This window comes from Anopheles marshallii, chromosome 3, assembly GCF_943734725.1.
Source record: "Anopheles marshallii chromosome 3, idAnoMarsDA_429_01, whole genome shotgun sequence".
Classification (NCBI taxonomy): Eukaryota; Metazoa; Arthropoda; class Insecta; order Diptera; family Culicidae; genus Anopheles; species Anopheles marshallii.
This window is the reverse complement of record NC_071327.1, coordinates 16887500-16915198: the sequence shown is the minus strand read 5'-3', so window position 1 is coordinate 16915198 and position 27699 is coordinate 16887500. Positions and strand designations below refer to the sequence as shown.

The 27699-nt window shown below is 43.2% G+C and overlaps 1 protein-coding gene across 1 annotated transcript; it reads right to left on the bottom strand.

Moving 5' to 3' along the window:
• Nucleotides 1–3945: 3945 nt before the first annotated feature.
• LOC128714643 (potassium voltage-gated channel protein Shaw-like) lies at nucleotides 3946–24888 on the bottom strand. Its single transcript, XM_053809518.1, has 11 exons — nucleotides 24845–24888; nucleotides 22552–22701; nucleotides 21904–22036; nucleotides 21188–21367; nucleotides 19547–20005; nucleotides 14758–15054; nucleotides 11395–11604; nucleotides 4802–4970; nucleotides 4531–4626; nucleotides 4212–4319; nucleotides 3946–4061 (listed from the first exon to the last, which is right to left on the bottom strand). The coding sequence occupies exons 1-11, from the start codon at nucleotides 24886–24888 to the stop codon at nucleotides 3946–3948; spliced, it is 1962 nt and encodes a 653-aa protein (XP_053665493.1).
• Nucleotides 24889–27699: the final 2811 nt, after the last annotated feature.

The following is a 27699-nucleotide window of genomic DNA, read 5'->3' as shown; positions in this document are numbered from 1 at the left end:
ATACATTTGTTATTACTTGCTGTCATATGTCTGGTCTATCATTCTTCGTACTCTACCAGACACATAATCACTCTCAGTCGCTTGATTTGTTTTCCCACAACAACAACACAATCAATACACCCAGCTGCGACATCGACAGGCAGTGCAGGACAGAAAATCAGAAGACAAAAATCGTGCTGTGAAATCCTTGATGATGAAAAACAACAAAAAAAACCCACAAAGAAGGACAATCTTTCACCATCCAGAAACGAACACAGACGACAAAGCATCATTTTTGGTGAAGGTGAAGGTTCTCATCAACACGGAAGGCACGTTTTTGGGAAGAGTTTTCCTTAATGTTTCTTCCCACCGCCAATGCTGTTGCCATACCGTTTGAAAACTGCAATGATTGTTTATGGCCATGGTTTGCACGGACGTTGTTTCAGTGCTGTTCCATTGGTTTTCTTTGTTCGGCAAGGAGTTTGGCTTGAAGTTGGCTTGTCGTCCACCGTAACGAACCATTTTCCCGACCATTTACGTCTAACAAATGACTTTTTTTTAGCTTTCTCGTGGGTGCTTTTCTCATTGGTTGGATGTTATTTGTCCATGTATGTTTGTGTAGTTGTACGATCGTAAACAAAAATTGGATGGCTCATCCACCTCATTACCACAAAAATGGAATAGATGAATAAAAAAAAACTATGATAAAATAATTGCAAAGGCGAGAGCTGATTCTTGGGAAAATATTCACACAAAAAAAAGAAATTATACTAATATTAAACAATTGCAATTCCCCTGCAGCTTGCTCTTGCTTCATTTAAAACGTAACTTGGTTTAAGTTCCCCAAAGAACAATTTAAATCCATTCCTTGTGCTGCTAGTCTCGGTTTGGCGAAGTGCTCCAGAACACGGTCCTTCAGGTGAGTAAACGCTGGCTTAATTTGGAACAAAGCAAAACAACAAACGCTCACCAAACACAGAAAGACGTAGATTAAAATGAAGCAAAAAAAAAAAAAAACAACACGGAAACCTCCAAACAACATAAGACCCGACTTCAGCTGAATCAGCACAGAACGTGGCAAAGAAACAAGCATCATCTTGCAGCCGGTTTCATCGTTTGCGATTTGGTTTGTGGTTTCTCTCAAAAATTAAAACGACTGGAAATGGAAAGTGCTATCCGAGTGAAGATACGAACGGGCAGGAAATGAAACATATTCAAGTTTCCACCGAGCAGAGTGCTCCATTTCGGAGTGGTTCGGTGCTGGCGAATCTAAGATGGTTGAGAGTGTTGATTTCGTGCTTGAAAGTCTTTTGAACGGTAGAAGGTGCACGCTATCGAACCAACAAAACAAAAAAAAAAACAACCTTCTCGAGAAACTTCGCGAAGGATGCCGCATTCGGGCATTTGCCATGCATTATGACCTTCATCATGCTTCTAAGGAAAACTTCCGTGCACAAGATGAACAGTTTAATTGATTTCGGAGCAGAGTAAAGAAAAAATGTGTCCCTTTTATAAAACGGAAACCCAAAAACCCCGGCCCAACAGTAGGCGCACAGTAACTCGTGACTACACGTCTCACAAGTGCGACCGATGCAAAACGGAGAGGTACTCCATAAATTTGCCGTCCGCCAATAGGCAGGAACATTTTCTACTGGCAGAAACGCAACACGTTTTTGCGTTAATGAAGGCGTACGGTTTTGATGAACAGCTTACCGCCCTTGCCCTAATTTAATGATTCTTTCGGGATATAATTCTCAACAGCCCGCCAGCCAATAAGCATCGGGTTCCCGGTGGCCGTCTTCGGCCGCAAGTAGCAATCACTCCACAAAAGAGGATCGCTGTTGTGTATTTTTCTTGCTCGGTTTTTCGTTATTTCATTGCTATCAAGTAAGTGACGCGGTATGTCTTGTGTTCCTCCGATTGCCTTTTTGGTTTCGGGCCGGCGAAGTGGACCGACACCGCCAGAACGCACCGTCATTTACTTTGTTTAACCGTCAGAAGCACTAAACAGCCGTCATTAATTTCCTCCGGTTCGGGATGGCGTGTGCATGGTTGCTTATTTGCAAAATTTACGAGCAGCAGTAAAAATTGTCCACGATCTGTCGTCCACGGCCGGGAACGCAACAAAAAAAAAGGAATCTCAAAACGTAGTGTATCTTCTTTATGCTATTTTCAAACACTCGAATGGGTCTTTTCTGGTCCTCCGGTGCTGCGGGATCAGTACTGGTGGGTCGGTGAGCAATGCTTTAATGGTGTGTATTTTGGTTTTCATTTTGAGTATCAGGAGACAAAGTTGATTTTGATTTCATTTAAATAAATTATTCCGGAACTCGGGTTTTTTTTTATTTTCTAGTTGTGATATGACCACAAAATATATCAAAACTTTATTTCTTTGCTATCGCAAAAAAGCCACCCAATAATATAGGTTTGTTTAAAATCGCACAAATATATTTCTGGTCTCAGTATCACTAAACATAACAGCTTAATTGTCTTGACACATATACTTTTCTGTATTCGCATTCTTACTGACATCGCATAGTGTTACAAGTTCGCCGAACTTAGCCACTAAACTTAAAGCCATTGAAATAAACCAAAACTTATCAAGCTTCACAACGATGTTTGATGCTTTCCTCACATGCCCTCGTCGGTTTGAAACCTATCAGTAAATTGATTAAACTGTTCCTCAATTGCGGCATTGACTGTTTTGGTGTGGTTCAGAAGACTATCCAGAAATTTGAATAATGAATGTTCATATAACTATTACCTTCTTGGCTTAACTTTTAGAGTAGATGGTTGCAGATTGATTACACTAAACCGCTTAGCCTCGTTTCACCTTCTAAAAACCTCGTTTCACCACCGTTGTTTTGTTTTCTTAAAGCTTGTTTCAATGGTTTTTTTTCTCTCTCTCTCGTCCAATTTGGTTTACGCTCCATTTTATTCCCTTCGAGCAAGTGATTGTTTGTCTAACTTTCCTGGCTTGGACATCGATAATGGTGGACATTTTGACACAGACAGTAAACGGGGGGGTTTTCGGTTTCGGTTGTGTTTAATTAGTTTGCTGCGAAACCAACCAGTGCACACATACATGTTGGTAACATTCATACATACATAATGGATTCCGCTAACACTTCCCACACGAGTAAGAGAAAGAGACAGGCAGAGAAAGAAACAGGCAGAGAGCGAGAGATACAGCTTCACTTTCGCTTTATCGCGCTGCCTTCCCACCACGGTTTGAAATCTGTTTCCAGTTTTGATTCTAATCATCTGTCCGTGCCCGTCCTCCCGCTCGACTCGACGATCGTATAAAAGTTGAGCACAAACAACACGGTTATCCAATTAAACAACTATTTTCTAGCTAATTTACTTATGATGCGCTTGGCACAGGCTTACTGTCCTTAACGACACGTCCACAATGCATCCACACGCACGCCCGTCTTTGTATGACAAAAACGATTCGCTTCTATTAAATTCTACTCATTTCTGAAATAGTCCTTTTTGTATTCTCGTAATGCGAAACTCTTTCTACCGGGGAACACAATTCCCGCTTGAAATGAAAACATTCAAGCCTGCGCTCGGGATGTGCAGTGGTAGTTTGCATTACTTGCAATCTCTTGCTATGCTTCAACCCGAGGCTATTTTTAGTTTATTTTCAATGTAAGTTTTTAAACTTTTCTTATATGGTTTAGGTTTGTGTTCGCTTATTTTGCTTTTATTTCGTATCCCTGCGTAGTTCCTTTATTTTGGGTAATAAATACAACGTTTTTCCTCCCTGCTTTATTCTACTTTCTCAAAGCGTCCTTGGCCGTTCGCTTACAAGCTTACAACTTTTACAAATCTAATCAAAATCCTTTCGGTTCTCAATGTTGGAGCATTTACTGCCACCCGCTCCGCGGTGTGTATGTGTGCGTGTGCTTCAAAAAGAACAACCCCCCAAAAGGTCCGTTTTCAACCCCAAAAGCGCTCGGTTCAAGATTCATCCCCCGGCGTATTGTTGCCGGACATACCGTTCGGATCGCTTTGCAGGGTGACTTTCGGTTCCAGTGGGATCATTTCTTCCGGTTTGGATTCTCGCCGCTCTACTGCTGGGTTCCCGTGATTGTGGAGATTGTGTCGCCGTGCGACAACCGGTGAATGGGTGAGACAGCAAGAAAAAAAATGGGGAGGAAAAATCGAGTTGAATTAATGGCAAACAAACGCGGTTCGATGTGAAATCTTCCGTAAGCATCTCTTACCCAGCGGAACGAGCAATTTTGGCTGTAATGGTAGCAATAAATCCACATTTCCGGTCGTCGGCTGACGGGGCTGCAAGGAACTCAGCTGTGGCACGTTGATGAAATCACCTACCGGGAGGAGGCGGGCGAATGTGGAAGAAAATGGCAAAAAAGAGCGCAAGCAGACAGCAGAGAATTGAGCAAATTTGTCGCTGAACCGTAGATGGATGGATTATTATCGGCAATATTAGCATGAAATTTGTTTGCAAATGAAGCTTCAATCGGATAACGGGTAAGCTGAGTGCTTCTGCGGGTGGATTGATTTTGCGTTGCAAATTACCTTGCTGTAGTGCGACGGGTGGTTTTAGGACCGCCAGCCCCGGTACGGATGGTCCTTGGAGGGTGAGTCCTATCACATTGACGCCATTCACGTGACCTGAAGAGGAAGAGGTAGTTTTCCCAAGTACATTACAAGAATCATTACTGTTTACCTCATGTTTGAATTCCGTAATTCTTTGTCATTAAAGCTCAAAAGCTCCCCAAAAGCATTGAAAGCTTCAAGCTTTCATCGTTTCGGAGAAAGAAGCTTAAACAAACGGGCGAAAGCTTACCGATTTTCGCCCCACCGAAAGCGTCCTTAAAGATGGCGGGATGTGTCGGTTGCGTGTGTTGGTGTTTTAGCGCGTTTACCCGCCGGTTGGCCGCACCCATGTCGCGCTTCCTTCGCGGTTGTTCCACCGGCAGCACACGGCGACGCTTTTTCGGCAGTTTTGAACGAGCCTGCGGAGAAAAGCAAGACGAAAAGAAACAAATGATCATCAGTTTCTTGCGCAGACAAGCAGTGTGACTTCGCACTAGGGGCCGATGACCGGAAGGGAAACAAAGTGTGTCCCTTTTTTCTATGGCTAGAGTAAGAAGTAATGTAAAAAGTTGTGCCTGCATGCCGGAGCGCGGGCAGAAATAATCACCAGATAACAACGTCTTTGTTTACACTGTGTTTGTTTTTGGGTTTGCCGTTCTGCCCAACCCTTACACTGCGGAGGGAAATGGTTTTGTTTTTTCATGCTAAAGAAAAACTTACAACCCCTGACAGGGTGGGTGAATGTTGTTGGGGAGAATGTTGGTTTTTGGGCTTGAAGTTGAAAGTGTGGTAGCGTAGAACGATGTGTAAATTTGTGCCTCTTTCGTGAAGGGTAAATTATCTGATCAGCAGCAAAACACCTTTCTAGCCGAGAGGAGTTGGGTGGGCTCTAGTGGTTTTGGAGGAATCGTAGAGGGTTTGATTCAATTGTTGCCTGCTGAGGGGTGAAATTTTTGTCGTACCTTATGTTTGTTAATTGTTTGATAGCAAGGTAAAACGTGTGCGTTTTTGGAGAATCTCACGAAAGATAATCCTGTTTCACTTTATTGCTAGTTGAGGCTGATTTCTTTGAAGCTGATTTTGTGATGCTTTTGTTGAATTAAAACTATAGATTTTATTTGCAACATGATTGTAACATGAAAGTCTCAAAGGCGTGACAAATTAAAAGTCAATGATAGAATCACATCAAGAAAGAGGGTAAAATTGGAGGAATTGCTATTTTAATTATCAAAATATTTAAAAATAACTAATGTCTTTACCAACACATGAAGATCTTAAGACCAACACGGAACATGCCATTTTACATACAAGTTCCTTGCCACCTTGTGCAAAACGTATCATTGTTTCGTATTTTGTTGCTATTCTTTAATGTACTTTATCAGATAATATCAAAAGGTCATTACAAACATTTTATGTGAGGTTTAGTTTCAACTGCATCTGACTCAAGACCACAGTAGAAGACATCACCGGAAACTGCAACAGAACCTAAAGACAAAAGTCGAACACAAAGCGATCTCTGCGTTCCTCCTAGAAGTTGAGATAATCGGCCAAACTGTGAAGTAAACAACCTGGACATTGTTATGGACATGGACAGAACCAGTTGCAACTAACCAACAGGCATTATCCCGGGAGAAGGGAATGTTAAAAATTACTGTTCAAATGGTTCATTATAACAGTTTACCGAAGACTATAAGACTCTCTATAAGAAGAATAGAACTCGGAGGCTATGGATCAAGTTTTCAGAGCAAACCTCAAATTCAAAGAGATTCAAATTCAATAACTTTGCGACCCAATATAGAGTGACAGTTGATAGCCAGGGAGATGAGGAATCTAAAAACATTCTGGCTTTGAGTGGCGTTAGGTAAGGTTCATGCGTATGGCCCCATAAAAAGACTTAATTCCTGAATGCTTCAAACATAGAATGTAAGCAATATTTAGTTATTTTTAAAATTGTTTACATCATCGCTAACAGTTCGATCGTTTTTATAGTTATCATCGAATGAATTATTTAACGAATATTGTTTACTCATGAGCCTAACCGGAATCAATTCACAGCCGCCATTATTAAAAAAAAATCTACAAAACCCTTTTCTTTCAATTTGTTGTTAAATATAGAAGAAGGCATTCCCCACCACAAATACTTTCTCCGTATATTATGCACAGTTGAATTGAATTCTCTTCCTCGATATTCAATATACATTCTATGGCAAAAAATAATAAACTACCACCATTTTTGAATATTAAACGTTTACCGCATTTCAATTATCAAACCTTTTTGCAATTTGTTTTGTGTTGCTACAATTTTGTCAGTTTCGACCCATCCGAAGAACTGATTTTTGTGGTTAAACGTGTAACCTGAACCTCATACAGTGAAAAAAAAAACAGTCAAGACGTTTTCGGTCACCTACACAATGTCCAATCAGTGAGATTGTTTGTTCAGGTCCGCCCGTGAAGTGGAGCAAATTGCTTTGCATATAAATGACGGCCACCTTCACACACACACACACCCACCGAAACACCGAACCGGGAAAAGCGGGCGAGATCAGTTACACATTTATGGTCCGTTTTGCCACGAGCCCGGGTTAATCGGTGAAAGTAATCAACAGCGTATTATGCAAAATTAACAATAAATATTTTATCTCGTACACGTGTGAAAATAAAAGTTATGTCAGCAGGGGTGTTCCTTGCCGTGTCCGCTTCAAACAAAACACACAGGTCCACGTGTATGGCGGTCAGGTGGATCGGAGAAGGAGAAACAGCCAAAGCGTCAAGAACCTTGTTACGCAATGAGGCAATAAATCGCTTTTACACGAGTGCCCGCTAAGCGCAACAAACTAATGCGATGGAATGTTTATCGGAACCGGCAACAAGAACAGGGTAACGAATACGATGAAAAACATTGATAAATTTCCGCCACTAAGCCACCGCACCTAGACGCCGCGTTGCGCAATGTTTATCTTCTTGCACAAGCAACCAACAGCGGACACATAATGTGCGCGCCGAATCCTTTGCCCCGCACCAGTGCAGCGAAGAAATGGAGGCAATTTGAGATACTGCCAGAGTCGATAAAAATTTAAATGAGAATATTATGTAAATCGAACCACACCGCCAGAGTGCGCCTCTGTCCGCGAGTTCTGTATTTTTGCACTCAAAACAAGCATGGAGGCGGCACCTGTGACCGTGGGCCGGGAAACATGGCGAACGAGAGACGACCGTTTGGTTGCAGTTTGGTAATCTTTTTCCGTTTTTTAAAACGGAACTCGTCCGCTCGCACTGACACGTGTTTTTTTACTGTTTGTGCCGTAACCCAAGCTCGCACGAAAGGATACTTTATTTGTCGTTACATCAGGAGTCAAGTGGGGCGGAACGTATAGCGCGCGTATCCTTTTAGAGATAAAAATAGATCCCGCCTTTGTATGTCTAGGATGCGCCGGTTTGGGCCAAACACACATCGCTACCGGTCCTTTGTGAACACCTGTGCTCAACAAATCCTGTCTCACTTGTTGAAACGCAGCATCACTTGCCGGGGACTAATGACGTAAAATGTGTTTTTCATTCTACCTACCGAACCGGCACGAAGCGTGGATTGCAAAACACCACGCTTTACATCATGAATAACCTCCACAGCAGGTAAATGAGCGCACATTAGCCGGCGGTGTTGCCTGACGAAGCGAGCAAATGAAGCGAAACAAATGCCCGAGGACGGCATTAGCAGTCAATAGTTGAGCCGTGTTGGGCTATGATGGGACGGCCGTCGTCTTGACGTCTTGTGGACCTTCCCAATCTGTGTGTCCTGCAGTCGAAGAGTAGTTTGCGACTTTGCACCGTGACCCTTTCAGTGCGGATGATTTTATGCTAATGACCTTGGTTGTGCGGGTGCGGGCGCCGGTGGAGGTTTGCAGCTTGAAGTCATTGAATAGTACCGCCTTGCACAAGGCGTGCAACTGTCAGCCGGACGTTTTGTTTGATCAACTTTTCCCTTTTACGAATGGGCAAATGGAACACTTCCCAACTCATTTTCGTTCGGTGTGTCCGTTTTTTCAAGTTTGTGTGTGTGAGGGTGTGTTTCTTTTTGCATGAAAACCATTCGAAAACCTTATCGAATGGCAGCAAATGGGAACAATCCGGTGGGTGAAACGAGCTGTCAAGTGCAGTTAATTAGAACCGAACAGTCTCTGGTCCGGCAACTCCAACAGGACCCATTTATTGAAAGTTGGAAGTTTTATGCGGGTTTCGCTTTTTTACTGCCTTACGATGAGTGTCCTCAAAACTTATAATAAAAAAGCTCAAATAAGTTTAAAAGTTGAAATAATATATGCTTGCGAGTAAACGTTTTGTACAATGTTTTGAAAGTTTTTTTAAGATATTTTACCAAAAGTTAGAATTTTGTTATTGACTTCTATTGCTTTTATATGTTTTTCCAAAACTTGTTATCTTTCTATTTAGGAAAAAAAGAGTAATGAAGTAGATAGATATAAACTCTATTTAAGAGCTCGGTTCTGAAAGAGCTTTCTATTCGTCACTCAACTAGACCTCGAGGTCATCATCAAGATAAAAAGTATTAACTCTGTCTTCTAATGCGTGGATAGGTGCATGATTGATTGCTAAAAGTGCTCTTTTTTGTTGTGATTGCATACTTCCGGGGGCTACAGAGTCCTTAAGAAAACACCGCAATCGACCATTATGAAAGTTGTCTGCTCTCCCTGCCTCTGATGAGTTACACTCAAGACAACAATTATCTTCAAATATCCTTTCGTTTCCTTGAACTCTCCACGTCTTTGTCTGCTCGCCGGCAAACACGATCATTTATCAAAAAACCGAACGCAACTGGACATAACTCTCATCTTAAGGCTAGACAGTCTTCGGGTTGTGATAGAAAATTTAGAACCACCACGCTTTGCCGAGCGACAGGTACATAAATCATAGCTGACGCGACGGAGTGGAACATAAATCTACAAATTAAGGTCAAGATTAAGACAATATAGACCGCGGCGGCGCAGCGAGAAACCTTCCAATGGTGGGCTTTATTATCCGCAGCCAATACCGAAACTCGCTATCCCGAGCATGATGAATTGATAACCATTACAGAAGAAGGACGAGATTTTGGGCCAAAAGGTTATTGAAAGCACATAATTTTGATGTATCTTCGGAGATGATTTTGTCTTTCCGTTCCCTGGCCACAAAAGGCAGCAGCCATCCGTCTGCTAAAGAAAGGTGATCTGGCATTGTAAAACTAATCGCAGAGGAATGGAAACTATAAGCAATTTCTCACCCGACAGCAGCTGGCACGAGGGATAGTGAAGATTTAAGTTTTGCTGTGAAAGAAGTATTTCCTGCCCGTTTTCCACCCAGATAATGTTTCCGACTGTGTGAAAGTTCCGTTGGAGCACTTTTTCACCATCTCCCTGGTGGACCATAGCGCAATAGGTTGTTCCGGCGAAGTCCGTCAGGAACTTGGTAGCAAGAATCAAAGTCTGCAAAATCCGCTCACGTCCGCCCGTGCTGGAAACTCACTACAGCACATCCCACTGCGCGGGGCAGAAGTTATCGCTATGCAGAATTCTTTCGCACTACTTTGGGAAAAACTTTCCCATTCCCCGAGGCCATTTACTTACAGTTTGGTTGCTCCGTGCCGGATCTCCGGTTGGACGATGCACAAAGGCAGCGAGGCGGTCGGATAGTTTGACAAATTTGCCTGCTCTTGCACATGATCGACGGAACGGGGCCACGGATTAAAACCGTTAATCATCGCATCAGCCGGTCAGCACGCGTGCGAACATCGAACAGAGTGTCAACGTTATCGGAACATCGACACTGAGCGGCTCATCGTCACTTCGCTTCTTGCTAGTGCTGCTGGGGATTGGAATGTCTTTATTGCCTTTTTTTTCGATTTACGAAGGGAGTTGCAGCAAGCAACAGGGAACTTTTGCTCGTAAGCTCTTTCCAAAGTGTCGGAACTGAACCGCAACAAGCGCTGGCGCGTCGTACGCGATGCTCAAACAGTTTTTGGGGTTAGAGAAACACTTTTTGTTCGTGGGTGCAAAGTTCACCAAAGCCGTGCACGGTCATAAATCGTACGTAACAAGGCATTGGCGGCCTGTCATGCCACAGCACTCGCTTCCGCAACGGGCAGACTACCTTCATGTTTTGATGAGTTTTGTTCGAGTGCTACCTTAGGGTAGGGAGCTATCTCCCGAGAAGACGAGTAGCAGCCAACAACATGCTAAAGAGCAATGAAGTACAAAAAAAACAACCACACAAGATGTTCGTTATGGGTGATTGATGAACGAACATGTTTAGATTTGCTTACGGTGATAAGGAACACCTAAACGAGTGGGATTCCTTTTTTTCTGAAATAAGGATGTGATGAGTTCATCCAACCTACGACCGATACAAAAGCAGAATGCAGTTAGATGTAAGAGGTTGTGTCATGCTTTTTTGGTTGAGTCAACTTCACAAAGACACGCATATCATTTCTTGGCAATGAACAAAGGTGGTGATGTTGATAGGAATCTTCCAAGAAAAAATAATCCTCCTCCACTCTTGGCAGATTTTTCTATAAAATTATGTAATTTTATTACACCCTTTTTTAATTTTAAAAGCCTTGTATCCACTGCAATCTGTGCTCCACAACATAAAGTTTATAGAAGAAGCTATATAAATTATTTACTTTACCTTTTAAGCAGCTCTAATCCGTATTAAAAATTAAAAATCTCATTTCGTTAATAAGATCATAAAGCTTTAATCCCTCCCATGATTGTACCATATAATTATGAACCAATTTTTTAAGGGTTACCCAAGCGTTAATGCTCACTTTTCATGGTTCCGACCAATCTCACTTACCTGTGTGTGCGAGTAGAACATGGAGAAATTACTGACAATCACCGGTACCGGTAGGGCGATCGTCAACACACCGGCCAGGGCACAGAGTGCACCGACAAACATCCCGACGTAGGTTTTCGGCGCCATATCACCGTAGCCGACGGTGGTCATCGTAACGATCGCCCACCATAACCCCAGCGGAATGCTTTTGAACTGGTTGTCCGGGTTGTCCTGAAAAGGAATGGAAAGCAAAATATCATAATAGTAACTACAACAAAAAAACACGGGTAGGGAACTAAAAATGAGAAATAAAAGCAAGGCAACACCTATTGTAAACAGAACTTCAACATTAGTTACGAAGTGTTATGTGACATAAATGTGATCCTTTACACCAGTGGCCAATGTCGAAAGATTACCGGTAATGTATGCACCCCACTAAACTGTAAACCATGTTGTTAAATCCTGCAAAGACAATAATGACCCGTGCAGCAAAAACGGTCCTTTTTGTTCCGGGTCAGAGGGTGTGTAAAAATACAACACACCGAACACATAATCCCTTTTGAGCGTGTTTTATTTGTCATGCACAAAGCTTCGCCGGTGATAAAAAAGCAACAAATCACTCACACATCGGGGTGGACCGTTTTGCTTTATTTATTTATTTTGTTGTGGAAGCAAATTGAACCGTACGCATCACGCGGCAAATGGACGTAAATGATTTTTATCCATCCGTATCATTAGCCGGCTTTACGATTTAATCTTTAATTATGCTTCCTGCGGGACGCGAAGGCTCAAACATTGAACATCGTTTCAGTGGTTGGTGCTTTCACTCAACGAAAGCCGGAAAGCCTCCGGGGGTTTCTCTGAGCAAAAACGAAAACAGCAAAACAAAATGGTGTCAGCTGCTAAGTTTCAAACTGTGAGATTAACGAGGTTTGAAAAGGTCAGCAGGAAAAAAATGAGTTCGGTGAACGGGAAAGAGAGTTCAAACCTGCCTCCTGCCGGCGGAACGCACAGATCGGCTCGCTTAATCGGCTAACACAAAATTCAAATTAATTTACCCTAATCAACGTAATCTCAAACCGAGCGCACAAATCTTTCGTTCCCGTACACCGGGCTCAGCCCCAAAACCGGTACTGCGACCCATTCACCGATTGGACAGATCATTATTTTTAAGGAACTCCACCGCTCACCGTATCTCATTTGCACCCGGCGTTTTTCGGCGTGCCCGAAGCAGCATCACAGCAACCGGGGCTAGCGTGTCGCCGCTCATTAGCGACATCTAGTGAGCAGCACGAAAACCCATCCAACGATTGTTATTTCTAACCCAACACTCATGCAATCCCACTCGCACACAGCCATACATTCAACCATAGCAACCGGTTGCCTACTACACGGGTGAAAGAATGGTTGTGCGTTGGTGGATAGTTTTCCACCTACATTCCACATCAGTTGCCAGCGTTACACGTGCCGCGGCGTCAAAACCCGGACGCCATTAAAAGAATGAACCGGGAGGGTGGAATGCCATAAAACAAAAACTTTATCTCATATCGGCATATACGATTGCCCGCGGCAGAAACGACGAATGTTTTGTGCAGCGCGGGGTCGTTAACGGGGCGTTGATGTAGTGTACGTTCTCGGTTCGCTGCTAACTCACCACAGCAAGCACCATCAAGATGAGCGAAACACTAAAACTACTTCGCCGGCCAGCAAGAGCACGAAGCTGTGTAGTGGGTTTTCACCGCCAAAGATAAATGTGATATGTGCGCTCATATTTTCTAGCATGGAAAATTACATTTCTGCTGCATTATGATGTTGATGATGATGATGGAAAACGATAATGCCGGAGAGCAGGGGGCATTATGTGGAAATGGTCAAACCGCATTGACGTCCAAATGTTAGGAAAGTAGGAATGAGTGAATGCTTTTGAAGGTTTATTGTAATTGCTGGATGCCAATCGAAATCGAGAAATCTTTTTAGTGGAATTGCGCTAAAATACAATAATACTCAACAAATCAGTTCGTCTGATGATTGCGAAAGTTTCTCCTAAAAGCGCCTACATGTATGCAAAATGCATTACTATTTTTGCATAAAACCCAATCAAGCAAAAACGGCCAGAAATATAATCAAAAGAGTGCAGAATGCACACTGAAATTATCTTTTCTATTAAAATGTTTATGTACTTTGAAATGAATAGCTTCTTAAAGCCGTAAAAATGTACATTTTTGATCGATTTAACTATTTCCTGATAATGAGGCGCTCCACAGCATCTCATCACTTGTAACACAATAGCGAGTAATTAGTAAAAGCCATTAACGTTTATCAATATCATCGTTTTAAGCGTAATACAGCAACATTAAAACCTCAATTGAAACCTGATCTCTCTAACAACAAAGGTGTAACACTTCGTAGTAATTGGGAAGGAAATTACTCCGTACAGTCGCCCTCCAGAAAATTATTGAGCATTAATTTAATCTATTATAGTTAACAACAGCAAGCACCTATTAATTTGAACTTTCCATCGCCTTCCCCAACAGCCACCCAGCTTGATACCAGGAAACTGTGAACAACAATGTTGCCATTTACGGCTATTCACCTGCCCGTTGTTTCCTGGAGCGCAATGGAGATTACTTAAGAAAACTGTCAAACATCATTGTTTGTCCCGTCGTTTAACGCTATTGAGCCGTTCGGCCATCGATTCGCTGAAGGGCTTGATAGATGAAGCGGCACTTCATTAAATATTCTTGCATCAGCCCTCGGTGGACGCTAACGAAACCAAGTAAGCGGAAAGCAGAGCGGAACATTTTTCCCTATCGTTTTGTGCTTTCATTTCACTTCAGCTTCAGCTCAAAGCGCAATATGGCAAGGCTTAGCCACGGCCCGATGCGTGCAGAATGGATCTCCACAGTTTATTGCCACAATCATAACGTTCGCCGGTGCTGCTGTTGTCTCCAAGGAGCGAAAGAGTTTGTTTGACACTCGAATCAATGTGCTAGCACTGCGGATAAAACCATCGAGTGGTTATGAAACCGGATGCTGTAATGCAGCAAGAAGGAGGTAATTTTTATATTTCTTCTCCGAACCATTCGAGACACTCGAGCCGGCAGCGGTGATTGGGGCTTACACAAATACTCGCTCCGTCTGGTTTACCATAACAACAGGTCATAATCACAAAAAACACACACCACCGCTTCTATTAGGTTCGTACACAAGAGACCAAACATCATCCGCAGTCATCCTTCGGCGATGCTGGCGAAAGGGCTTTCAAGGTAACATCTTGACGCAAACAAGACGATTCCGTACAACCCGTGCCTCGCATGCCCGCACATTCACTAGCAACCGCATTGTTTCACTGAACCCACAAGACATGTCCCGCCCACCACTTACCTGCAGCTTTTCCGCGTAGTACACCAAGCTGGCAAACACAACAATACCGAGCACCAGGAAGAACACGAGCAACGTCAGCTCCCGGGCGGATGCCTTGAACGTGTGGATCAGGATGCGCAGACCGGGCGAGTGGCGCGTCAGCTTGAACAGCCGCAGGATACGCACGATCGAGAACGCTTCCAGCAGTCCCGTCTGTTCGCCCATCCGCTGGCAGACGTCGGTGTAGAAGCTAAGGGTTGCCGCCAGGTCGATGATGTTGACGGGCGATTTGATAAACTCGAAAATGTTCGGGGTCACCTGGGGTATGGAGAGAGAGAGAGAGAGAGACATTTGGTTGCAATGAGGGTAAAGAGGACAAGTATCAAGCACAATTATGTACGCTCAAGTGGGCACTCGGGACGAAAATAACTGCCGTTTTGAATGGGAACGAAGAAAAACACTCGAAAGTGACATCGATTGCAGGGAAAAACAGGTCCAACATGTGGTGCCAACGTCCCGTTACTACCTTATGAAAACGGGGAGATTTGCGGGAAGGATGGATGATCATAAATCTGCATTTGATAGTTGAATGAATTTCTGATTGCTTTTCATGGAAAAATCATTTCACCGTTTGTGAGTAGTATTTAATACATGGAATAGTTTGAAATAGTGAAGAAAAATTTTAAACAATTCCAGCACATTTTTTATAAACGTTAATTTGAAGACCTTTTGTGATTTACCCATCGCAGTCGGTATTGTTTTTAATAAACATGATGTGTACTTCAAATTGCATACTATTAGGAGTTGAGCTGGTATGTTTTATTTTGAGAAGCGCTCGAATGTATGCTATCTGTTGTTTGGTTTTACGTGTAATGTATGCTTCTTTTACACTGAAAATTGTTTGTACTGTCTTCGCCAAAAACATGTAAAAATATTAATTTTGTGTTTATGTGTTGTGTTGTTCCAGCTCGATTTAGGTTGCGGTTAGCATTCTGATTCCGGGTTAAAAATGTTCTGCTGTGTAAAACCTTTCGACATACAATTAAAACATTTGCCATAACGATAAAACACGCAGCAAAACTCTATTTGATGAAATTCAATTTGCATGAAATGGACATGGGCGATGAATGTTCCATTTAAATAAATTTAGATGTGCAATACCCATCATGCACCAGGCTCACATTTGATTAGACCGCACATAAATGCAATTGATTTTCCCCTTGCCATTCGCCATTGTTGCCCTCTCCTTACCAACGATTTTACCAACGATGGCTATGGGAAATTAAATTTGCATCAGCTGCATTACACCGACCTAACACGAAAGGTTAACACCGTCCTGGTGCTCTAAATATATAACAGCCCCATAATCGCTGTTCCCCACAACCGGAACCGGCCAAATTTATTCGATTTTAATTAGCATCGTTTCGCATTCAAACACCAAACGTGCGAGGCAGCAGGGAAAATGGGTTGTCCTTGACTGGTCGTTTCACACTTACGGTTTGCTTGCGGGGTGAAGTTTTCGAACCCCATGAATCTTTGATTTATTAAACAGCTTTAAACTGCCTCTATGGGAGCCATCAATCTTCAGCCCGTACGGTCGGACGCTTCCCCAAAACTGGTTGATTGAATTAGGAACAAAAGCATCGCAGAGTGTGAAACTTTATCTCTTCAGCAAAATTACTTCGAAACAACAAAAAATGCTTACTCTTACATGGTTTTACTACAATCACCGGATAAGGCTTACGTATTCGTTCGAAATGAAGAAATATATGTCATGTTTAACTTATTAATTCTTCGGTAGCCTTTAGCACCGTGCATTTATCCATATTTGTTGTTTTCCTCGAACTACCAAGATCGATGGCAAGGCCACACCATAACGTATCTCCCCCGAAAAAAAAAAGTCCTATGCAAACCAAATAAACCCATAACACAACTGTGTGAGCATACGTTACACATTCCCTCTGGTTCCGGAGTTTCGGAAGGGCGACATTCCACAGGAAACGGCCGTCCAGGCTACCCCGTGTACAGTGGGGTGGGCCGTTCGCAACGCAAAGTCGATATTTCATAAGCTGACATAAATACCACCAACACGCTACTTCACACAACCATCCAGACGCATTCACTCGTACTCCTTCATGTTCCGGCATTCCAAATGCCAAAACAGGGGCACCACCGTATCTGGGCCCCAAAAGCGTCCTTCAGCGTCACACCGAAACCGGATGGCTTTAACCTGAAGGCAAACGCGCAAATGATATTTATTTAAATTTATAGCATTTTCTGTCTGTTGCTTCTGCTTTTGCGCTCCCGCACAGTCCGGACGGCGTGGTATCGTAAAATTAATGTGCACTAAGAGACCCTGTGCTGGTGGCGAGTTTCAGGGATAGATATGCATACGGGGAAAAACAAGACAAGGTAGAGTCGAAAACTTCTTTAGTAAGAATGGAAATGAATGGCTGAAGGAGCACTGGGTTGGTTCTAAGAGATGTAAATCGAATGGACTTGCTCAAGAATTTTCACTATGGAACAATAGAGGACGGTATCCACGAATAACAGCTAACCTTTCGTAGGTTAATCCATTCGGGTTTATAATGATAGCCAGTGGTTGTAAACCACGTCTCTTTTTACTTAAGTTGCGTCCAAAGTAGTTCCAAACTAGATTTATTTTATTCAATAAAAGATATAATATGTCCACACATTGCATACTTTCAGGCGTAAATTGCTAAAATAATTGTTAAAGATTAAATAACATAAAGCATCTTTTGAACATCTAATTTATTGTGGTACTTATGAAAAGTATTTACAGATATTTGTTACTTTGTTACTAAAACTATCGTCCTATCAAACGCAATTCAATCATTGGTATACTCGATAAGCTCTTATCTAAACCGGTTGTCAAACACTGTCGCTCAAGTAAAACCGCACAACGAAGGCGAAAAGTACAACTTTAACGTAAAGCTACACGATGGGCTTACCAACACGACCGGACAACGAAGAACATCCGTAAGCAGATGTTAATGTCAGTCCGATCCATCGTCACGATTACGAGAGGATACGACGATTACGTGTATTTAATTCTCATCCTTCCTGCGATTTGCCACATTCACACACACACACACACTCTTACATGCACAATCGGAAAGGTACGGTACGTACTACGATGCTGGGAAAGCTCAAATGACGGTACTCGACCCCCATTGCCTCGACCTAGTTGACTTGCTTGACACCAGTGCCGGAACCCAAGGCTAACCGTAACCGTATCGTCACGATAGTTAGGTGTCATTTGGTGTCATTTGGTGTCGTTTTAACCCACACAACCTCACGGCACATAAAATAAGGGCCGCAAGTGTTGCTTACGTGCCGCTGCCTGGGGTGTGCCATATGCTAATAGTGGATGGTGATGGAACATGTGTGTGACTATTGCAAGGATTACCATTCGAGACCGTTCTCGGTGAACTTTAATCCCTTATCACGAGATTCATTTCATTCCGGCCAGCTCCACATTTGGTGCGGGGTTTTTTAATGATACTTTTAAGTGTGTCTTTGTGGTGGCTCAAAATCGACAACCGTTCATTAATCAAACCCCTTTTCGAAATGGTGCGTTTGTGCTGACTCAGACTACATCGTTTTGTGGTTTTGTTGAGATATTTTTGGCAAGACGATACAGAGCGTTCGGGGAGCATTCGAGTTGATTGATGATTTTCCGGCCGGTAATGATTGTCCTATCGATGATTGAACGAGTAAGGTTTTCGAGTGGTTTTGGTAGTTTGCCGCTTCATTAGAACTTAACAAAGATAGTTTTTTTTTACAAAAGCATGAATTTTTCATTTTTACATGAATCATCAGTCATGAAATAACACAAGCATTCATTTTCCAGTAACGATCGTTAAGGTTGCACGGAAGATGTACTCCAGGTTTAAAAACAAAACCAACATATCCTAATGAAAAGTGAGCTCATCTCAATCTAGGCTGAGCCCTGCTGTTGTCATTTGAATATTTCAACCAAACGTATTTCTCGCTTCAAGCGCTAGTTTCAGCATCATCTTGGTATCTTCGGGTATCTAAGCAAAATATAGTAATGAAAAGAAAACATGTGTGCCAACACAAATCTCTGCCATTTCTGCTCCTGGGGCCCCATTCCGAGCTCAATCTTAGCTGTGACGGATCCACAACCACGCTGGATCCAGCTACTGATCCCATGGGGGGAGAGCGATAGTACCATGATGAATGTCAATGTTTATCCTATCAAAAGAAGCCCCACACTTGCGCCCACCAAGCGACAAAGACATTCAGCCATCAGCCATGAAACACATCAGCTGCCAATGCTGAAGTTGATGGTTTCAGGCTAAAGAACGGCAAAGGGCCGAAGCCTATCATTAATCTCGTGCAGCATCTCCACGGGATAAAACCCCGTCAGTTGACAAGGGCTTCGATACGATTGGGATCATTTGTGGTGCTGTACTGTGGGGTGGCCGTGGGATGGCTGACAAAAACGTGGCCGTCTAACTCGATTCAATCTGCATGTGAATGTCGCATGTGTGAGGGACGGTGATGAAAGTGAAGAACTTTCCACCAAATTGGGGAAGTTTGTGCGTGAAAAAAGCGATTACACGATCGATTGGATCATAAAGACCAGACGCACCAGATGGTACCAGGCGCTAACGAGCTGGAAAATGGAATTGTTTCCCGGAATCGTTGTTCCGTCTCCGATTTTGATCCACTCACACATTTACTAAAGAAATTAGAAAATCACGGCACCCATCTGGGCACAACTGCAGAGGTATCATTACTCGCATCGCACGACACTACTCACCACCAATCGAACGGTCAGCTCGATGATGAACCACACGTTGCAGACGAGCTCGACGTAGAAGAATGCTTCGTGTGGCTGACCGTACGTTTCCTGCCAGTTTTCCACGATGCTGGCACCCTTGCCCGAGTTCATCCGGTAGGCGCTCGAGACGATGCGACCGGTTCGCTGGGTGGTCGTTTCCGGCCGTGTCGGTGATGCGGACTGGCTGGTTTCGGTGGTGGCACTGGTGGTAGTGGTGGTGATCGTGGGTGAACCGTAGTTCAGCAGCAGCTCGTCCAACTGTCCGTGGTCTAGGAGATCGTCCAGCGTGGATGGCACGGCATCCGGCAGTGCGCCAAGGCTGCCGTTGTTCGTGATGTTCAGGATGGCCGGAATTTCCACCCGTAGACCGGGGTGCGTCTTGAGGCAGAAGGATATCACAGAGATGCAGATGAAGAACACCGATATTCCAGCTACAATCTAAAGGGTGTGATGGAGAATGGAGAACGCAATACAGTGTATCTGGAGTACTCGTCATTATTTTTTTTAACCTATAATTGATAATAACAAGATGATTTGAGTGTTATTTATCTTATTTCTTTTCTTCTTCGTATTTGAACTTAACCTAACCTTTGTGGATCTTGATGTGGCGTATCAACTGATCGACTGCATATACTCAACACTCCCTTGAATGAACAGATCAAGTCAGAATTTCAAACGAGATCGAGCTTGTTTCAATACTAATTGTGTATTACTAGTAATCTTAATCGTACCGAACTACACTAAGGCCCTCGGTGGTTATAAATCGACATGGTTAAATCAATCATCTACTCATCATTGAGTAACAGAAACCCCTCACAATAGAACTGGCAAAAGTATTCAATTCATCAAACAAATGACCGAGTGCACCGATATCAAAAGACATCAGTCAATTATCCTTTCAAGACATAGCTTCATCTCGAGCTCATCACAACCTTTTGATCGTTTGACTCTAAGAGCGCATCTGGCTGAGATGCAAATGGACGTAGAATGAATGTGGAAAGTAGAATGTCCATTTCATTTGCTATTATTTCCCCACCATCCTTATCGCTCCATTAAAAAGAGTCCTTCTTCTTGGCCTTGGTTTGCTCCGACATTCTTAGATGCAGTGCTACGGATCTGCGAAAGCTTTTCATCGACCTCTTTTGCATTCAGCACTTCCACCGGACGATGCCGCGTTGAATCAGTACCGGTCTATCAATTATGTAGTCCTGTCACTATTGCTTCCCCCTACTCAACTGTCGTTCGGGCGTAAGATGTCTTATGAATTCATCATTTCGTGAAACATTTGCCAATTTGCAGCTGGATTTGCGAGCAAAGAAACCTTCTACACCTTCCAGCCATGCCCTGGTTCTTCCAGCGAATGGGTCCAATCACGTGGCAATCGATACGATCAGTGACATAATTTTCCCGGGCTTACCACAAAACCTTTCAACCAGCAAGAGACAGACCTGTCCAGGCTGGTTGCCTGGTAAGCCGAACCGTTCTTCAATTATTTCGTGCATAAATTAAGTGGCTAAATAAAGTTTCTCAACCCCCGTATCCTTCATGTGGTTGCATCCGATCGAAGCGCGCTGTGGTACGATGCCCGACACCATGCTTGCCCCCACCTCACCCACCTACCTTAGCACCGGTGGAGCTCGATGGTTCATCAAACAGGGCCCAGATTTTCGGTTTCGTCCGCTGCCAGCAGGTTAGCTCACCGTTTAGCAGTGCCTCCTCGAACCCGAACAGCCGCGCAATCGCCTCCTCGGACGGTTGCTCATCGTCTAGCTCCAATTTGTCCAGTATCGCGAGTGTGCTCTATCCCGGAAACGACACAAGAAACAAACAAGTGAAAGAAAATTTAACAATTCCAATGCATAACCATTTTCCTTCCGGGCCCGTTACGCCCACGTTCGCCAAACGGGCGGCATGTTGCTGCGGGAGAGATATGCAAATTTTGCGCTGATGCGCTTCTGAGGATGTTACTATCGGGCAAAGCGGAAGATAATCTTGAAATACACCAAAATCACAATCTTTCCCAACCCCACAGTTTGGTGGTTATCGAAGGTTTATTTTTTTTTTAGTTAATCGAAAAATCAATCTTTTGAACGATGTTTTCGGTTTAATTAAATATTCATACCAGATAAGAGATTATGTTTGATTGCTTGGAAAATAAATAAATAGGATTCTTGAATAAATATTCTTACGACAACGCAGCTTACTTTAATCATGTCAACAAACTTCATGCACTGCTGTTTGCTCCCAGAAAAAATGCTTCAAAATTCTATTTTTTATACACTCCAAATCCCTCAATCCTGAGTTCTAAATGCAGTGAAAAATGATGGCAATCTTACCTGTGTATCACGATGCACACTGTACGTAGACCAACAGCACGGTTCAACCTGATTCGAATCGAGACCCCAAAACTCCAACTCCTCCTCAAACAGTGGTCCGCAGACATCGGTCGGATAGTGCAGCTTGCCGGTTCTGTAAGAAAACATTCGCATATGTAAGCAGCTTTCTTTTTTTTCTGCTGAAACATCCATAGACTGCAAAACTTCAATCCGTGTAATGGACGTGCACGTTTGCCGGCAAAGAATAGCGTTGATGTAAATATCATTCTCAAACAACATGCACACTCCGCACAGTGATGCCACCGGCTAAAGTAGTGTTCTTAATGGCAGCTGATTCCTCCGCTCGCTGAAATAATTCACAGGATTTTACGATAGTAAAACTGCGTCCGACAGTACCACAATGCGCAGTTGGTGTAAGTCTTTGCACGCGAGTTATGCCTTTATTGCAGAGCGATAAGCTTCATTGAAGGGTTTCCCTTTATTAGTACGCTATTGTGTCGCAGAAAAGTAAGTACATCGGAGGTTTGACAGGGAGCGCTCGTAATGGGTCTTTTTAGTAGGAGTTTTTTTTTTCGTCCTTGATAGCATTATGAGTGGTGACGATGACTTTAGCTCTAAATGCAATGGGTGAGAAAATCGGTCCCTTACCTATAGTAGTTGAGGACTTGCGCAAATACCCCCGGATGGCGGTCGAAGAAGTACTCGTTCAGGACGGGATCGTAGTTCGCTAGTGCCTCCGTTAGTCGCGATAGTCGGGTGGCCGGGATCTTCTTCAGCGTCGCCTTGTACGTCTCATACCTGCAAGAGACAACGACAGACACATTTTCGGTTAGCAGCATCATTGAACAGTGTTCGAAGCGAAACTTCACTCCTGCGTTTTTGGGGCAGTAAACTTCACTCCTTTTCCATTTGCTCGAAAGCGCTCAAGAAGCGATTCCGTCACATTGGCAGCTCATCTGGAAGCGGTCATATAGTGTAAACATCATTACACATTCATAGCTTAAAATTACTGTACCTACACGCTCACGAGCACTCCAGCTCACGGGCCAGAGAAACTGTCTCACAAAGAAACTACAAAGTGTGGTTTGGCGCACATGTGAGGGGTGAGCTTTATCCCCTAGTGCTCACAGCACTAGAGTGACTCGTTAGGAGAAACATTTTTCGGGATGGGGGACCTGTTAGATAAATACATTCTCACATCTTAAAAGCTTCACTCGTTGTCTTTTCAACCGCTCGCACAATGATGATGCTCGTCGTGCTAGCGTCGGCTGGCGCTTCACTAAAACTGGCTTAGTGGGGCAATGAATCGTTCCTACGCAAATAGTGAACGGCAAACATTTAACTTTCCCGCCATCGTCAGCACAAGAACCGACCTTAACGAACAACTTCGCTACGGGTTTTAGTTTGAATGGGCTAAATGTTGTTGCGGTTATGCAGAAATTGAAGAAACTTTGATTTCTGGATGGAGAGTTGTGCTGTGTTGAACAAGAACCGTAATAAAACTGTATCGAGTTATATTGACCTCAGAAAATAAATTTTTATTAACAAAATTTAACAGAAGAATATTGTTTTAAAAACACCGTAACAGCTACTGCCACGCAAGGAGAGAGAAACACTAAATTGATCAGTTTATGATGTTTTTCTACAAAACAGTTCGGGGAGGATGTAACTTGTTTTGCCTTTAGGTATTTGCTGCCAGACAGTCGTTTTCGCACAGCATGTCTTCCAGCAAACGAGAAAACTTTCACATTTCTTCCACACGCGAATTTCTCAACTAGAGCGGAATATCAAGAATCTTTGTCCTACTTGGGCCATCTGCTTGTGCCACTCTTTTGTTTTTCGCATTCCATTCTTCCCTGCTTGTGCAGGCAGTTAGTGGACTGTTCCGTCATGCTAACAAGTGAAAGTCTTTTCTCGCTATTCGAAAGCTATTATCGTCATCGTTGTCTAACGTTTGCTACCTGGACGAGCGTGGGTCTCGTTGTCCACCAGGTTGATGTTGCCGACCTGGTGGCACCTGGAGGTGAGATAACCGGAAGTTTTGGTCTCTACCTTAGCCTTGAGCCCTGTCGTCTCGGGCAATTTATTAAAGCACAACACAACGGGACCCGCCCCGGAAAGTTTTCCCTTGCGAATAGCGCCGAACACGACGGCGACATGTTGTCTTGCAGTAGCAAAGTTCGTCTACTTCGCAAACCGACGGGCGCAACCTGATCCACCTGAAGCCAATTAGAATAGTTCTGGCCGCGTAAACTGCAAGGCTTTATTGGTTTTAATTATCAAACAAGGCCACACCAAGTTGGCTACCGTGCTTCAAGTCGTCGGGTCTTTAAAGTGTTCACGCACACCCTCTTCTTGGCCGAGGGACGAAAGTGTTGCATAAAGGGAAACGATGTGACACGACAACCGGGGAGTTGTTAATATAGTTAGCCATTATTGTCATTAGTCACGGTGAAGGTCTGGGCCACGGTGTGCCGAGTACGTCACCACGCAAAGGGACAAGTCATCCAACGTCAAAACTAGTCCCAGCGGGGTAGACAGCGCACAAGACAAATTGTGACACAACAGAAAGGAGTTTGGCGAACTTTCTTGGTCTTGGTTAAGTTAGGCGTTGTAAATCATGAACCTTGGCGAAGGTGATGACATATACTTAGTGGGGCTAATGCTAGACATCACGAGACACTAAGGGAAAATACCACAAAATGAACTGATTATGTCGAGCTTGTGTTAGTCTAATTCAAGAGATTGTGAAGAATTTCTGACATCAAACTTTTCAACTAGTTAGCCAATTCCTGTAAGTAAATTTTGCCTTAAGCAGTACCGTGCTCAGCGGGACTCAGAGAAATCTTTTAGTGAATTTAACTCAACTTCATATATTAATCTTAACTGTTACAAAATGGGACGAATGTCCAGAGTTTTATGTCCTTTTTTTTTAACTTACCTGATACCACCTACGTTGAGTATGATACGGTTTTCCCCATCCATGATGTTTGTCCACTGGTTGCAACGTTGGCACACAGAACTACGTCACTTGCAACGCTCATGACAGTTCACTAAATGTGCCTGTACTCCCAAAATAACTTAAGATGATCTTTGCACACTTCATGCAATTGCTGTTTTCTTACTTCTTACAGTGTGGTAACTTCAAATCGAATGACTTAGCTAACGCTACTACTATTTTCTACTCTCGTGGTAACAATGGCTGTTTGCAGCCTTCCCCAGTCTGGAAAGGACCTCTCTTTTCTTCACTCTCCCATCACTTTCACCTCAACGTTTGAACGGAAGTGTTACATATGCTTTCAATTCCTCCACAAGTGCATTTGCAGCTACACAAAAGCCTCGTACGGTACGGCATCCAGTTCCAGTACTAGGCAGTTGATTTATGGGTTATTATTTATTCGTGAACCTGCTCAACAGTCCTCCATATCGGGGCCGAATCCTAGCACAAACAGCAAAACGACACGGGACTGTGAGATGACGTTTTTCTGCACCATTCTTCAGGTTCAGACTCTAGTCGAAATGGTCCCGCTTCAGCAGCACGGTGTCAGTGTCCGGGGCAGGATGGCTCGATGATAGACGGCATCGTGACGCTGGCCGGTGGACGAGTTTGCCGGAGCTGCCTGGCCGGACACCGTTCAACGTCGTCCGAACTGGAGGCACGTCTGTAACGGAAAAGAAGCAAAAATGGCCATGAAAAATGAGTGTAAGTGTGCAATTGGGGGTCGTAAAAATTTCATCACAGGCTACGATTGGCACGAGCAAAATGATTCAATGATGCAACGTGTTGGACGCTTTCGGGAGCGCTGAAATGATTGCTACCGGGATGAAGTATGGTCGATGCTGTTTTTCAAGTACTATAGAAATATATTTATGATAGGCTAGCTGACTTTGATGACTTTGTAAATTGTTTTAGGACATATTGTATATAAATCAACGAATTTCAAGCAAACAACTAGCCTATTCTTGAAACACGGCCTACTAGGTTTTGATAAGTCAATGTAATGTTGCTTAGCTCCATGATTCATTATTTGTAACCTTCATTTCCTAGTGCGGTTAACCTATAAACATGGGTAACACCATTAATATCGGTAACCACTACCAATATTCCCATTTCGTACACTGGTTACCCAAACCTAATAACGTTGAGGTTAACCGACAGCACAATCCACTAAACGAAGCTCAGCAACAGCCCATCCGCAGGGACATCATTGTACATCAAACCCAACACTACCATCGCCGGACCCACCCGGTCAATCCGATACACCCATCAATCGTTCATCGAACTCGTCCGGGTGTTAAGGCCATCAGCGAGATTGTACATTGATAAGGATATCCGTACCCGTCGGTTGGTGGGTTATGCGAAACCGGGTTTTACTACGCATCATCCCGGAACGTGTCCGTCGATCGTGATAAGCGGATTAATTACGCCAGCGCATCGTCCTCGCAATTAAATGGCAGCTCGGACATAAAACAGGGGTGATAAAGTGTCGCTGGGCTAGCGAATGGACACACGCGGGATCAAGGTTGTTTGCCGTTAAATCCACTATCGGTCACCGTGATTGAATCGGAGTTAAATCAACCAATCAAAACGAGAAAAAAGTGTACTACTTTCCGCTTGTGGTGGAAAACGTTTCATTAACCCTATCAGGTAGGGGTGATTAAGGCGTTACAAGCACTGTTTGGTTGGTTTTACTCGTTTTCATGTGAAGTGTTTGTATTTTTTCCCATAATATTTTCATTAACCAAGCGCTAATGAACCGTGTATTAATCCATTACATCTCAGGATCACGACATTTCCATCCGAATGGCATGAAGCGTTATAGTCTATTTTGGTATTCCCCAAAATGTGGGAGCGAGGTATAACTTTCATTTATACATTTTCAGAAAACGAAATAACTTGAGATTAAATTTACATTCATAATATTCATCTTCCTTACAAATTGTGCCAATCATATTCAAAGTGTTGTTAATAACAATTTTACCACAACTTAAAGCCTTCTCATTTTTAATGCTCGTTTCTTTTTACATTTTTTATGCTCATTTTTAAGATTCGCCTTTGCACACTACAAAGCACTACCTAATCGACCAGAATTGGCAGAAAAAGTGTTATTAAAATCACTATTAATTTATGATTTGGTATTATTTATTTACAAGGCGGACACTTTACTGATAAAATAACATTCAAAAATATTTGCTTGCGTTTAAACTTGCGAACGATTTGATGTACTGGCATACATAAATGTGTTTTGTATAGTTAACAACTTTCATATACACCAATATATTCGTATAGGAGATTAAACAGTTCTAACCAAACAAACACTTAAGGTTTGCTGGTAGATTGAGGAATGTTACCTTAAAGTTTTAGCATTCTAATTTAAGACATCATAGACCTATAGAATACTATTTGAAGTATTTATCTCTTAAGAATTCTAAAAGACATCTAAAAACTTCAAACCCTGTCATTTGAACCGAGCTTGATTTACTCGCACATTGCACTATCTCTTCCCAAGCACAAACGACAATCTTGCTTTCCAGGAAATGTAAAGTGCTGTTTTCCGGTGGCTAATTTCTTGGCCGACCATCCGTCTTGTCGAAACACCCGTCCAGGCAAGTCACTGTATCAAGAAATACAAACCAAGCTGACAAACCTCAACAACAGCTGGACTAACTGTGTGCCCGCTTCAGCGCACAGCCATCGCACACCCAGCGCATCGCATTGAAAAGGAACAAATCCGGCGGTGAATGAAACTTTTGCTCCGAAAACCGTGTTACGAGGCCGAAGTTCACTCGGTTCAC

Coding starts and splice junctions, on each gene's coding strand:
- LOC128714643 (XM_053809518.1), bottom strand. CDS start 24,888: ATGGATGGGGAAAACCGTATCATACTCAACGTAGGTGGTATCAG. Junction 22,702..24,844: donor CTCAACGTAGGTGGTATCAG/GTAAGTTAAAAA, acceptor TGTCTCTTGCAG/GTATGAGACGTACAAGGCGA. Junction 22,037..22,551: donor CAAGTCCTCAACTACTATAG/GTAAGGGACCGA, acceptor GTTTTCTTACAG/AACCGGCAAGCTGCACTATC.